Below are 13788 nucleotides of genomic sequence, written 5' to 3' on the forward strand. Positions count from 1 at the left end.
TGTGTGTGTGTGTCTAAATAGCTGCCAGGTGATAGACCCCCCCCTTCCTTGATTTAAAACATGGCTGCAGTAGATCTAGAAGAATGTGAGATGAACTGTTCTCAAAGAATGTTCCTGATATATCATCCATAGACTTCCATGTATTAATGTAAGTGCCCCTTGCTGTGGGTTAACTGTCCTTATCTGTGTACCATGTCAGGTGGGGGACACTAACAGAGGTGAGGGGCGCTTCTACACCAACGCAGAGGACTACTGGAGAGATGTGGCCCCCCACAGTGGATGGCATGCTGGGAGGATACGCAGCATCTCCAGCATCGACATCAACGGCTCCAAAGCTTTCCTGAAGAAGTTCCTGGGTGTAAGAAACTGTTACTAATCTTTGGTGGTCACATGTATATGGAAGAATTGATACTCTGAAAAGTATGTAAAAATAGCATACATGTGTTTGAATGGCTTGTTATAAAATATTTAAGTTTCAGAAAAGGACTTGAACAAGACCTCGGTCATGACTTGGAACTTGACTTAAGATCTATTTGTCTTGGTGAACGGTCTTGATTTATGTCTTGACGTCGGACTTCAATGTCTTGATGAGGGACATCAAGGTCTGACTCGTGACCAGCAATATGTTTGGGTTGAATTGTATAAACTTAATCTTGACTTCAGACTATTGTTGTTTTAAGTATGTACGATGTAGACTTGATACTTAATTTGGTACTTGGATATCTTGAATAAAGACTTGAGGGTTGCAAGGACTTGTAACCTCTGTTGGGACTTCAGGGTCTTTATTAAGGACTTGGTAATATCAAACAAGTGGCTTAGGACTTGACATTCAGGCGTAGACATTGGGCTTTACTTAGGACTTGTCATTACTTATTACGGACTTGTTGGTCTTTCCTCAACTTGTGAGTTATTGAGTCTTGACTTGGTACTTTTATGTCTTGACAAGATATTTCAAAGTCTTGCAAGAAGCTTGACCAAAGTTGGGTTTTGTGACATGGGACCTGTCTCAGGATTTGGCCTGGTATTATTTTGAGACAAAGGACTTGTTCTTGATCAAGGACTTCTGACATATTGAGCCTTGTTGGTGTTAAAACGTGTAAAGATGTTGACTTGGGACTTAAATATCTGGACTAGAGACTAGAGGACTTGGGGACTTGTCATTGTTTACTTGGAACTTTACGTTGGGTCCATTTTTCTTGATTTAGGACCTAACTTGACTTGGAACTGTAATTGGGAGTTGTAAGTCCACTTGGGAATTAAATGTCTTGACTAGTGATGTTGAGAATAAGAATAGTTCTTCTTGAATTGGGACTTGTTCTTGTCCAAGAACTTGACTTGTACTTAATATTGACTTAGGACTTTTGGTGTTTAAAGGGTAAAGATGTTGACTTTGGACTCAGATATCTGGACTCAAGACCAGAGGGTTGTTAAAGGGACTTGAAGCACAGCTGAGGACTTCAAAGTCCTTATTAAGGGTTCAAGGCATCACTTGGGACTTTTGATTCGAGTAAGAAGATTAGAGCTCGACCTTGACACATAACTTTTAATTTTGACTTGGAACTTGTTGGTTTAGACTTTGGACTTGACTTGGAGCCAAGTCTTTGCATGGGACCTTTAATGTCTTGATTTGGGACTACAAGGTCTTGCTTGTGACTTGACTATGGATGGAAGACTTAAACGTCTTCATTAAGGACTTGAAGGTATTGCCCTTTGGACTAGGACTCGAGTGACAAGCTTAGACCTTTGAGATTGGACTTGTCATTGTCGATGGGACTCTGTGTAACAGCTTTTGTTTTCTTTCTTCCTAGGAAGGTGAGGGGAAGACCGGGGCGACCTGTGCTCTGGACTGTGGCGCCGGCATCGGGAGGATCACCAAGCGTTTGCTGCTGCCTCTGTTCAAAACCGTGGACCTGGTGGACGTGACGAAGGAGTTCCTGGACAAAGCTAAGACATACCTGGGAGAGGATGGAAAGCGGGTGGGGAACTACCTCTGCTGTGGGCTGCAGGACTTTGTACCAGAGAGTGGACGCTATGATGTCATCTGGATTCAGTGGGTCATTGGTGAGTCTCAGTGCATCAATGGGTTATAGACTTGATGGTCTTCACTGCTGAGTTTTGGGGGGCTTGTTGGAATTGATTTGAGACTTAATTGCTCTTGACTTGGCTTTTTCTTTAGGCATATAGGTCCTGACTTTGGTCTTAACAGGAGACTAAACTTAGAACTAGTTGGTCTCACCTAAGGACACTACTTAGGTTTTGTTGATCCCTTCTTACTACTTGAAAAGGAACTTGATTTTGGACTTGTGGAGCGTGACTCTAAGACTTGACTTAAGATTTGTTGGTACTGACTCAGGTTCTTTTATTGTCTTGACTCAGTTTTTACTAGGGACCTGTGGGTACTTACTTTAGTCTTGAGGGGGGCTTCACTCAGGACTTGTTGATCCTGATTTTGGTCTTAACTTGAGACTTTCGAACCTTGACTTTTCGCTGCTGGTGCTGACTTGGGACTTGTTAATCTTGACTTTGGTCCTGTCTTGGGACTTGACTAATAACATGTTGGTCTTTCTGATGCAGAGTTTGGTTTGACATAGGACAAGACTTGGGACTTGTTGGTACCAACGTAGGACTCATTGGTCTTGATTTTGGCTTTACCATTGGACTTGTCTTCTGACTGAATGATCCTGGCCTTTGACTTGACTGGTCACTTATCTTGGGACTTGTGAACCTTGATTTTGGACTCAACTCAAGACTTGTTGGTACTGACTGGGAGCTTGATTAGGGACTTGTCAACCTTGACTTGGGATTTAATTTAGAACTTGCATAACTTCACTTTGAGGGATTGACTTGAGTCTTCTTCATCTTGACCCTGGTTTGACATAGGACTCAAGACTTGTTGGTCTTGCCTGACGGCTTGACTAAGGACTTATTGATCCTTAATTTGGTCTTGACTTGGGATTTAATTTTAAACTTGTTAGGCTTGACTAGGGACATGACTTGGGTCTTCCTAATGCTGACTTTGGTTTGACATAGGACTTGTTGGTACTAACTTAGGCCTTAATGGTCTTGACTTTGGTCTTAACATTGGACTTGTTGGACTTTTATTTGGACTTAACTCCGGACTGAATGATCGTTAATTGTCACTCAACTTGGGACTTGCAAAAATTGACTTTGGACCCAACTGAGACTCTCAATGAGAGACTTACTGATCCTAATTGTGGTCTTGACTTGGGTCTTTTGGACTTGTTGGACCTCACTTTGTTATTGCCTTGAACTTTAACTCAGGACTTGAAGGTCTTTACCGTAGTCTTGACCTAACACATGTTTGTCTTGATGTGCGACTTGTTGGACTTAACTGGGGACTCGTAGGTCCTAAAAGGGGGCCTGACTCGAGTAGTATCGGTCTTGCCTTCTGTCTTGTGACTTTATAGGTTTTTACCTTCGACTAAATTTGGGATTGTTAAGCTTCGGTTTGGGTCTAATCACGTCCCCTCTGTCCTACCTCCTTAGGTCACCTGACGGACGATCACCTGGTGGAGTTCCTGCGGCGCTGTCAGAAGGCGCTCCGACCGAACGGTCTCGTTGTGATAAAGGACAATGTTTCGTATGAAGGCGTGGTCCCTGACGAGGTGGACAGCAGCGTGTGCAGAGACCTGGACATCGTTCACAGTCTGGTGAGCAGGGCGGGTCTACGGATCGTCCATGAGGAGCAACAAATGGACTTCCCGAAGGAGATCTACCAAGTCCACACCCTGGCTCTCAGATAGAGGACTGAGGGGGGTCAACGAAGGGGGTGACGTTTGCAGCCGTACTCTGCTGTCTGCCTGTTTCTGCATCTTGATGACGCGTACAGGAGGAACTCTTATATCTACCCAGAGCTCTGTTTGACATATATATGACGTCTTAATGACTGATAGGTACACGGCGTATAAAGTGTTCTGACAGCGTGATCAAAACCAGACTTTCTGACCGACTCCAGCCACCAAAGACATTGGATTTCTCCTTCATTTAGCACAAAAATCCTCCCTTCAAGTTCTCTCTTTGAGGCCACCAGACTCCTTTTTAAAACAGTTTCTCCTTCTTAAGCTGCTGTCCATGCACCGCCTTGTTACCTTTGAAAACGCAGCACAATAGCTTTAAAAAAAAAAAGGCACAAATTGAGGTCACAAGAGGTCCCTAGAGGTCAGCGACTCAAGAACCTACTTGGTAAAATCACAGTTTTATGAAGGGAGTCTGGTGTGTTTGTAGAGAGTGATGTAACATCTGTTTCTGATTATAAACATCATCCTCCTCTTCCTCCTAAAGATCTCTCTCTGCAGGGATTTCTCCTCCTTCTATTGTCAGACTCTTGGAGCCTGTCAGGGACAAAAACAAGAACTGTTAGAGGAAAGATGGAGACGATTGAGCTGTGTTTGTTTTTGTCTGCAGGATAACTTAACACCCATCAGTCATTAAGACTCCAAAATATGTCAGTAAGGTTTAAACTCACAGGTAACGTTCAGCAACCATCAGAAGTCTCATTTTGGCATCATGTCGTCACCACACTACACCTGCGGCATCACTCTGAACGACAGTTTGTTTATTTATTCCACACGTGTGAAGTGTGGCGTCCTGTTCTGTATCTACGTGTGATCGATCATTGGACTGAAGGAACCTGAAAGCAACAAGCCATTGCCAAGATGTTTTGCTGATCATGGTTTTAATTCGAGGTGTTTCTGAAAATATGTGTACCTGCAGAACCTGAGTCTGATATTTTAAATCTCTGCTGAATTTCTAAAATCATCTCGACTGAAACACTGAAGTTAAAAAGATGAGTTTTATAACCTGATGTGATTCTTATGACACAGATGATTTTAACTGGTAAACATGAGACGAGGCGAGAAATGATCAATCAACAATCTGATGTCTTTAAATCATTGTTTATTAATAATTACATTTCACTTTATCAATCACGTGTGCTGCATCGTTATTGGTCCTTCAAGTAAAGAGTTCAGTCACCTCTCTCTGGTAACTAAGTGTACTAGGCTTATATCATTTCCTATGTGACAGCTTCAGACAACCAGAAAGTGCATCAAATAAAAAAAGAACTTCCTTTTTTTAAAGACAGGTGAACGTTTTAAAGCATGTGATATGCAGCTAATGACAAGAGGGTCATTTATTTGAGCTTTAAAGGGTCAAATCTAGAGTTTTGGCCAAATTCCACCAGATCCGTGTCCAGTCCATCTCTAAACCGCCACAGCACGGGATATGATAGGCTTCTATTCTAGTGTATGTGTTAACTTCCACTGGATCCGCTCCGTTGCGTTCCGGCTGCGTCTCTTCTAAGACTTCTATTTTTGCCTAATGCCAGAGCACGACGCATCAATCTCAACAGAGCAGATGGAGCGGGACAGGAAGTCAGGCACCAAAACAAAATGAAAACATCCGGTTAATTTTCAGAATAAAACACTGTTATCACCAGATCGTATTTCACTTAACTACAACAACAAACCATCATGATGAGCGGAGCCAGGCCTGGAGTCAACAGGTCAGAGGTTTTCAGAGGACCAGAAAGACAACATGGATGAGGAGAGGAGGAGGAGAATCCTTGATTCAGTGATTACTGATGGAAAACCTCGGTCACATGACTCCAGCTGGAGGTCCTGCTCAGTGCTGCGTTCCAACAAATGCAACCGGTGGTTGTAGACGGATGAGAGAGCACGGAGCCGCAACGGATTGGAGACTCACCGGACACGGATCTGGTGGAAGTCCCATGTTTGGGTAGTCTTGAGTAGTCTGAGGAAGGTCTTTGTCTATTTTAAACACACTAAAGTTGCTAAAATAATCACAGACAGTTTAAAACTGAATTTTAAACAAGTGAAATTTGAAATTACTTGGAAAAAAAGTAAGCTTGTTGGAGTTTGGCAGAGTAGAGGAAAGCTTTCTTGATTATCAGTCGTTCTGAGAAGGCAATATTCAAAGTTTTACTCTGTCTATGGACAGAAAAAAATGTGTTCAAACAAATGAATCTTAAGCTGAAAGTTTCCCTTACTTGGTGTCAAAGACAGAAACAGGAAGTCATTAAAAGAGAGAGGATGGTTGGACGATACTTCCTCCTCGTCTCACATCGGGTCTCTCGTGATCTCACAGAAAGTGGATGATCCCTTTAGATCCCATCATTCAGTCAAAGCAGCTTCATGTGGCTCTGAGAAGGTGTAGAGAGTCGTGTGATCAGGACCAGGTCTCGCTCTGGAACCGTGCAGTCTTCTCCATGACTTCCAGCATTTGCTCCGCATCCTCGGAGGACAGGCCCCCCTCCTGCTGGAAGACCTCCTTCAGAGCGTCGCACACGCTGCCGGGCATCTGTTTGGCATTACTGCAGAAAATATAGAAGACAAGCATGAGACTGTTTCTGTTTCTTCAAACACACTCCCACATCTCGAGTCAGCGTGAGGATGTGAGAGTACATGAAGCCTCTTTATACAAACCTGGACTCTACCTGACTTCAAATCCTCTTAAGGCTACACACTCACATTTGAAGTAAGTGTGTTGAATGCATGTTTGCACCTTCACATCAAAGAGCTCATAGTGCCCGATTACCCCTCTAGAACACTACGCTCCAAACATGCAGGCCTGCTCATCGTACCTAAAGTCTCTAAAAGTAGTATGGGAGGTAGAGCCTTCAGTTATCAGGCCCCTCTCCTTTGGTATCATCTACTAGTCAGGGTCCAGGAGGCAGACACCCTCTCTACTTTTAAGAGTAGGCTTCATACTTTCCTTTTGGATAATGCTTATAGTTAGAGCTCGATAAGGCTTGGACCAGCACCTAGTTATGCTGCTATAGGCTTAGACTGACACACTCGGATCCTGTCATTCCCTCTCTCCTCTCTCTTCCTGTCCCATTAAAGTTACTAACCATAGACCTTTCTGGAGTCCCTGAGCTCCCTTGTCTCGTAGGTTCCTCTGGATCTCTGCCGTAGATTCCTTTTTTGGGTCTGTCATTAATTATTTCTTTCTTCATTTCATCCCTTCTCTCTTTTTTCTTCTTTAATTCATTCCTTCTTTTCTCTTTCCTTCTTTCATTCCTTTCTATGTTTCTTCCTCCTTTATGCCTCATTTTCTTATCTCGCCCTTTCCTAAATGCTACAAAGTGCTCTGCTCATGGTGGATTAAGATGAGATCAGACTGGGTCCTGTGTAAGATGGGACTGGATCTTATCCTGTCTTGATGTTGGGTCTTTGTTAATAATAGAACATAGAGTACGGTCTAGACCTGCTCTGTTTTGAAAGAGTCTGAGGAGAACATTTGTTGGGATTTGGCGCTTTATAAATAAAGATTGATTGATGGTCTCACCCTGCAATGTAGAAACAGGCGTTCTTATTTGCGATCAGGTCCCAGAGGAGCTCTGCGTTCTCCTTCACACGGTGCTGCACGTACACCTTCTCCTCCTGGCATGAAAACATCCTCTTCATTAGGGAGCTGCAGCTGAGGACTGCGTGTATCCATGAATGATTATCAAAGTCCTGTGATGTGTGGCGAGTGTTTGTGTCTGACCTGATCTCTTGAGAAGGCGGTGAGCAGCGTCAGGTGTCCCGCCTTCATCATCTCCTCCCACTCGGACCTGAAGAAAAAGTCTTTGGACTCAGAGCGGCAGCCAAAGAAGAGGACGTTACCTGGAACACGGAGAAAGCATGAAGCTTTTATATTCAGAGAAGAAGAGGATCAAAGTCAGAGAGGTGAAGTCCTCCTCACCATGTTTCCCCTCAGCGTTCCTCTCCTGCAGAGCCGACCTGAACGGAGCCACACCTGTCCCCGGTCCCACCAGGATCACAGGTGTGTTGGGATCTTTGGGAAACTTCAGAGTTCCCTTCTTCACCCACAGAGGAACGAAAACCTCCCCTGAGAAAGAAACATGCAGAACAACAAAATAAAAACTGACATGCTTTTAAAAACGTGTGTGATGTTTTTATCTTCCTCTTTGTGACTCTGAATCGTTTGTTTCTAGGGATAAATATGAAAAACTTGCTCATAGTAATGATTAGAGTTACATTTCCTGTGTTGACAGGAAATGCTTTTATTTTGAAGTACCAGAATCAGGGCAAAAGTCCTGTTTTAACCCTTTCCTGTCTGCAGGTAAACAGAGAAAGTTCAGTTTAAAAGACCTCCGTGTTCTTGCAGATGGTCCTGCAGTCAAGGTGTTATCATGTCTGTGTTTGAGATCTGTCTGTAACACTCAGACCAAACGAGCATCATGTGGGTGTGAGGTGAGACCTTGATCAGGGTCCAGAGAGGCCAACCAGCTGGAGCAGAGACCTCTTCTGGGTTTGTAGAGCTTGGTTTTGTAAGAAACTACAGCGACCAGGATCTGCAGCCTGTTAGGATGAGCCTGAAGAGGAACGAGAGCAAACATTTAATCAACAACAGCAACACAATAACTCTCTGTTCCTTTGAGTCGTTTAGACACAAGAACATCATGACGATGGTCTACCTGCAGAGAGGAGGCGATGGAGAAGGAGCGAGGCTGAATCTCAGGGAACAGATCCAGCAGGTAGTCAGATTTGAGTTCAGCCGTGGTGTGAGGGAAATCTGACAACACCTGCAGCAGAACGAAAGAGAGTAAACACGCCAGATAAGACCGTCAGGTACAGTGGGGCAAAAAAGTATTTAGTCAGCCACTGATTTTGCAAGTTCTCCCACTTAGAAAGATGAGGGAGGTCTGTAATTTTCATCAGAGGTACACTTCAACTATGAGAGACAAAATGAGAAAAAAAAACAGGAAATCACATCGTAGGATTTTTAAAGAATTTATTTGTAAATTATGGTGGAAAATAAGTATTTGGTCAATAACAAAAGTTCAACTCAATACTTTGTAACATAACCTTTGTTGGCAATGACAGAGGTCAAACGTTTCCTGTAAGTCTTCACCAGGTTTGCACACACTGTAACTGGTATTTTGGCCCATTCCTCCATGCAGATCTCCTCTAGAGCAGTGATGTTTTGGGGCTGTCGCTGGGCAACACGGACTTTCAATTCCCTCCACAAATTTTCTATGGGGTTGAGGTCTGGAGACTGGCTAGGCCACTCCAGGACCTTGAAATGCTTTTTACGGAGCAACTCCTTCGTTGGCCGAGCGGTGTGTTTGGGATCATTGTCATGCTGGAAGACCCAGCCATGTTCTATCTTCAATGCTCTCACTGATGGAAGGAGGTTTTGGCTTAAAATCTCACGATACATGGCCCCGTTCATTCTTCCCTTAACACGGATCAGTCGTCCTGTCCCCTTTGCAGAAAAAACAGCCCCAAAGCATGAGGTTTCCACCCCCATGCTTCACAGTAGGTATGGTGTTCTTGGGATGCAACTCAGCATTCTTCTTCCTCCAAACACGGCGAGTTGAGTTTTTACCAAATAGTTCTATTTTGGTTTCATCTGACCACCTGATATTCTCCTAATCCTCTTCTGGATCATCCATATGCTCTCTGGCAAACTTCAGATGGGCCTGGACATGTACTGGCTTAAGTAGGGGGACATGCATGGCGCTGCAGGAGTTGAGTCCCTCTCAGCGTAGTGTGTTACTGATGGTAGCCTTTGTTACTTTGGTCCCAGCTCTCTGCAGGTCATTCATCAGGTCCCTCCGTGTAGTTCTGGGATTTTTGCTCACCGTTCTCATGATCATTTTGACCCCACGGGATGAGATCACGCGTGGGGCCCCAGATCGAGGGAGATTATCAATGGTCTTGTATGTCTTCCATTTTCTTACAATTGCTCTGACAGTTGATTTATTCACACCAACCTGCTTGCCTATTGTAGATTCACTCTTCCCAGCCTGGTGCAGGTCCACAATTTTCTTCCTGGTGTCCTTTGACAGCTCTTTGGTCTTGGCCATGGTTGAGTTTTGAGTCTGACTGTTTGAGGCTGTGGACAGGTGTCTTTTATACAGATAACGAGTTCAAACAGGTGCCATTAATACAGGTAACGAGTGGAGGACAGAAGAGCTTCTTAAAGAAGAAGTGACAGGTCTGTGAGATCCAGAAATCTTGCTTGTTTGTGGGTAACCAAATACTTATTTTCCACCATAATTTACAAATAAATTATTTAAAAATCCTACAATGTGATTTCCTAGATTTTTTTTCTCATTTTGACTCTCATAGTTGAAGTGTACCTCTGATGAAAATTACAGACCTCTCTCATCTTTCTAAGTGGGAGAACTTGTAAAATCAGTGGCTGACTTAATACTTTTTTGCCCCACTGTACATGTTTAGAGATTATTAAAGGTTGTGATATTTTGAGTCTGCAAGACTATTTCTGCGAGCGATGCAAAAGAGCAACTTGCAAATTCTTAGACCGTCTGAGTTCATTGATTTGAGCAGAAAAACATGCATCAATCAGAGTTTAAATCTGAGTCGCAGGACAGTTTTGGTTACCTCCAGCGCGGTACGTCGGGGTCGGTTGCAGTACCCGTGCAGATCGTCCTGCCCGGCCGCTGAGCTGAACTCCTGCAGCTTCTCTCTCTCCAGCTCGTTGGAGGAGAACGTGTACAGGAGCTCAAAGAAGGAGCGGCGGGGCACGGCGGCGATGTCCAGGTACGTCTCCACCAGGTGGCGCACAGAGCACGGCTGAGGGAGCCTGGACGGGACTGAAGACAGAGTTCTTGAGGAAGCTGTGGACCGATTTCTTTAAGTAAACGATAAAGCACTCCGTCTCCTACCTGCTGCGTTGTCTGAGGCTCTGAGGGTGAACTCAGCCTCTGGGTCTAACCTCAGCAGCTGACAGAACTGCTCCACATCCTCAGGTAAGTTCTGAGGATGCATCATCACCACGTCCCCGGCTGCAAACCTGCACAGAAAACACACGACAAGTTCAGGACGCACATCCAGAAGTCTGACTTCACTGAGTCCAGGTTCACGTCCTCGTACTCACTCGATGTTGGACCCGCTGATGTCAAACTCGATGAGCCTCACTTCCTGAAAGTGAGACTCGTCCGTCACTCTCCGGTTGGACACCAGTCTGCAGGGAGAGGGACGAGGCTCAGAGGAGGCGGGGCGACTCTGCAGCCGGTCCTCCGTCTTCTCGTTCACGTCGTCCAAGAAGAGGAAAGTGTACGACGGAGGGAGCCTGCAGAGAAACAAGTTTAACACCTCGCTGTGAAACGCTGCGATGTGAGGCGGAGAGGAAACTCACGGCTCGTCCTCCCTCAGAGGAACCACGTCAGACAGAGACGGGTACACGGCCAAGACCTTCTCCCAGAACGACGTGAGCCACGGGTCGATGACAGCGTCCGACCTGATCCAACGACACAGAGCGGTTAGTTGAGAGTCTGAGTCAGAGCTGAGGGTTCATGAGAGGCATCTCTCACCCGAGGTCATGCTGGTCGTCAGCCAGTCCAGCAGGCAGCAGCGCGCTCGCTCCGAGCTGCACGAGACGTTTCTGAAGCTTCTTCGCCACAAAGTTAAACCTGAGGACGAGAAGAGTCCATGCATTTATAAAACCATGACGATGAAAACCTGCACGCTGAGGAGACTCTCAAACAGGACTGACTTTGGATAGGACGAGTCCCCCAGACCCAGCACGGCACAGTCCAGCCGACCCAGAGAGCCCGCAGGTAAAGACTTCCTGAAGAGAAACCTCCAGAAGATCTAAGGAGAGACGGACAGACGTATGCATCAAGACTGAAAGACACAAGGAGCAGCTGGGTTTGTCTGAGAGGCCATCTTTGTTACCTTCATGTTGTCCGGAGGGTCTCCCTGTCCAGTGGTGGAGCACACAAAGACCACCAGAGCCTCAGAGATCAGGTTGGCCTGTAAGATGAGAGGAAGACGTGTCACACACTCACACCTTGTTTGATTCCTCCCATCCGGACTCCTCACTCACCACATCGTAGCCGTCCAGAGGAAGAACCTGAACCTTCATCCTCCTCCTCTGAGCCTGACGGGCGATCCTCTGAGCCGTGTCCTGAGCCGTCCCGGTCTGACTCCCGTACAGGACCAGCAGAGCCGGACTCGACATGATGCCTGTAAGAGAACATCTCGTATGATACTTTAATTTCTTCTCCCCTCTCTCTGTTCTAAGTTTGAAATCACTCCCACCTCCATGTCTGCTCCAAAAAGCTGAACCATCAAAGTGAACTACCTCCAAACACAGAGACCACTTTACCCCGGTTTAACAGACCTGTACCGACTACCTGCAGGAAACTGTGCTAATGCAAAATAACCCATCGAGAACACCACACTCCCAACACGCAGGCCTGCTCATCGTACCTAAAGTTTCTACAAGTAGTATGGGAGGTAGAACCTTCAGTTATCAGGCCCCTCTCCTTTGGAATCATCTACCAGTCAGGGTCCAGGAGGCAGACACCCTCTCTACTTTTAAGAGTAGGCTTCAAACTTTCCTTTTGATAAAGCTTATGGTTAGAGCTGGATCAGGCTTGGACCAGCTCTTGGTTATGCTGCCAGAGGCTTAGACTGCTCTGGGCTTAGACTGCTATAGGCTTAGACTGTTATAGGCTTAGACTGTTATAGGCTTAGACTGTTATAGGCTTAGACTATTATAGCCTTAGACTGCTATAGGCTTAGACTGTTATAGGCTTAGATTGCTATAGGCTTTGACTGCTACAGGCTTAGACAGCTATAGGCTTAGACTGCTATAGGCTTAGACTTTTATAGGCTTAGACAGCAATAGCCTCAGACTGCTATCGGCTTAGACTGTTTTAGGCATAGACTGCTCTAGGCTTAGACTGTTATAGGCTTAGACTGGTCTAGGCTTACACTGTTATAGGCTTAGACTGCTATAGGCTTAGACTGCTACAGGCTTAGACTGCAAGGGGAATTGACACACTGGGATCCTGTCTTTCCCTCTCTCTCCTCTGTCTGCCTGTCTCTTACTTTAACTTTTCCTGTCCCATTAAAGTTACTAACCATAGACCTTTCTGGAGTCCATGAACTCCCTTGTCTCGTAGGTTCCTCTGGATCTCTGCTGTAGACTGCATGCTGTTGTTTAATTTCCCACATGTAGTGTTTAATAGATAACAAAGTGTATTGATCCTCATATATTTGTCATTGTCACGTTTCATAAGCAACAGTTTCTTGATTTGAAGCTTTATTTCCTTACAGAAGTTTATAAGAATAGCCTTTACAACTTAATATATCACTCACTTTAAAACAGTGAACAGAATTCTGCTGACTAACTCTGACTTTGACATAACAGGACTGAATGGTTAGCGGCTAACAGGCTAATTCGCTAGAAATTATGCTCACTATTTGAATTGTTTCCACTGTCAACCACACACATATCAAAATACACATTAAACACAACACTCACCGCTGCAGTCTTCGTCAATAAGATCCAGTATCGATCATAAAACTGATAGATATCTCCTCTTACTAAACCACCGTGCTTCTGTTATGACACATGAACGTTACACTTTACGGCAGCGGCCCTTGTTCCGCGCTGTGATTGGCTGCTCTGTTGGCGCTGCGTTCATGTTCCAAAAGGAAAATCAGAAAAGCAAGACTCTCAATTTTAAACACTATTGAGTCGAAAAAGACGTCAGGGGATCGCAAAATTTGTGTTTTGAAGAAAGTTTTCGTGTGAGATCTTATAATTTTAATATTGATTGTTTATATTGTGTTATTTTAACGTGTACTGATGTCTTATTATGCCAGTTTTATGTTATTATACATATTAAAAACACTAAACACCATTATATTAGTGCATTTCTAGATCTATCTGCCTCAGTAAGAACAATTTTGATTTTTCAGTCACACAAAGCTAATTTTATGATGGTAATATTTAATTTCTCAGGCATAATAACTTAAT

At 44.6% G+C, this 13788-nt stretch overlaps 2 protein-coding genes across 2 annotated transcripts; one reads left to right on the forward strand and one right to left on the reverse strand.

Moving 5' to 3' along the window:
• The first annotated feature begins 60 nt into the window (after positions 1 to 60).
• On the forward strand, positions 61 to 4949 carry ntmt1 (N-terminal Xaa-Pro-Lys N-methyltransferase 1). The gene is given in 6 exon segments (XM_034710204.1): positions 61 to 69; positions 200 to 265; positions 267 to 297; positions 300 to 358; positions 1809 to 2061; positions 3508 to 4949. Coding segments are annotated over 6 exon segments (675 nt in total). The 3' UTR covers positions 3765 to 4949.
• On the reverse strand, positions 4898 to 13411 carry ndor1 (NADPH dependent diflavin oxidoreductase 1). Its single transcript, XM_034709212.1, has 15 exons — positions 13291 to 13411; positions 11845 to 11984; positions 11694 to 11771; positions 11512 to 11609; positions 11330 to 11428; positions 11155 to 11256; positions 10894 to 11088; positions 10682 to 10809; positions 10398 to 10609; positions 8465 to 8572; positions 8248 to 8362; positions 7729 to 7875; positions 7531 to 7649; positions 7330 to 7424; positions 4898 to 6352 (listed from the first exon to the last, which is right to left on the reverse strand). The coding sequence occupies exons 2-15, from the start codon at positions 11977 to 11979 to the stop codon at positions 6208 to 6210; spliced, it is 1776 nt and encodes a 591-aa protein (XP_034565103.1). The 5' UTR covers positions 11980 to 11984; positions 13291 to 13411; the 3' UTR covers positions 4898 to 6207.
• Between the last annotated feature and the right edge of the window lie 377 nt (positions 13412 to 13788).

This window comes from Notolabrus celidotus, chromosome 19 (assembly GCF_009762535.1).
Source record: "Notolabrus celidotus isolate fNotCel1 chromosome 19, fNotCel1.pri, whole genome shotgun sequence".
Classification (NCBI taxonomy): domain Eukaryota; kingdom Metazoa; phylum Chordata; class Actinopteri; order Labriformes; family Labridae; genus Notolabrus; species Notolabrus celidotus.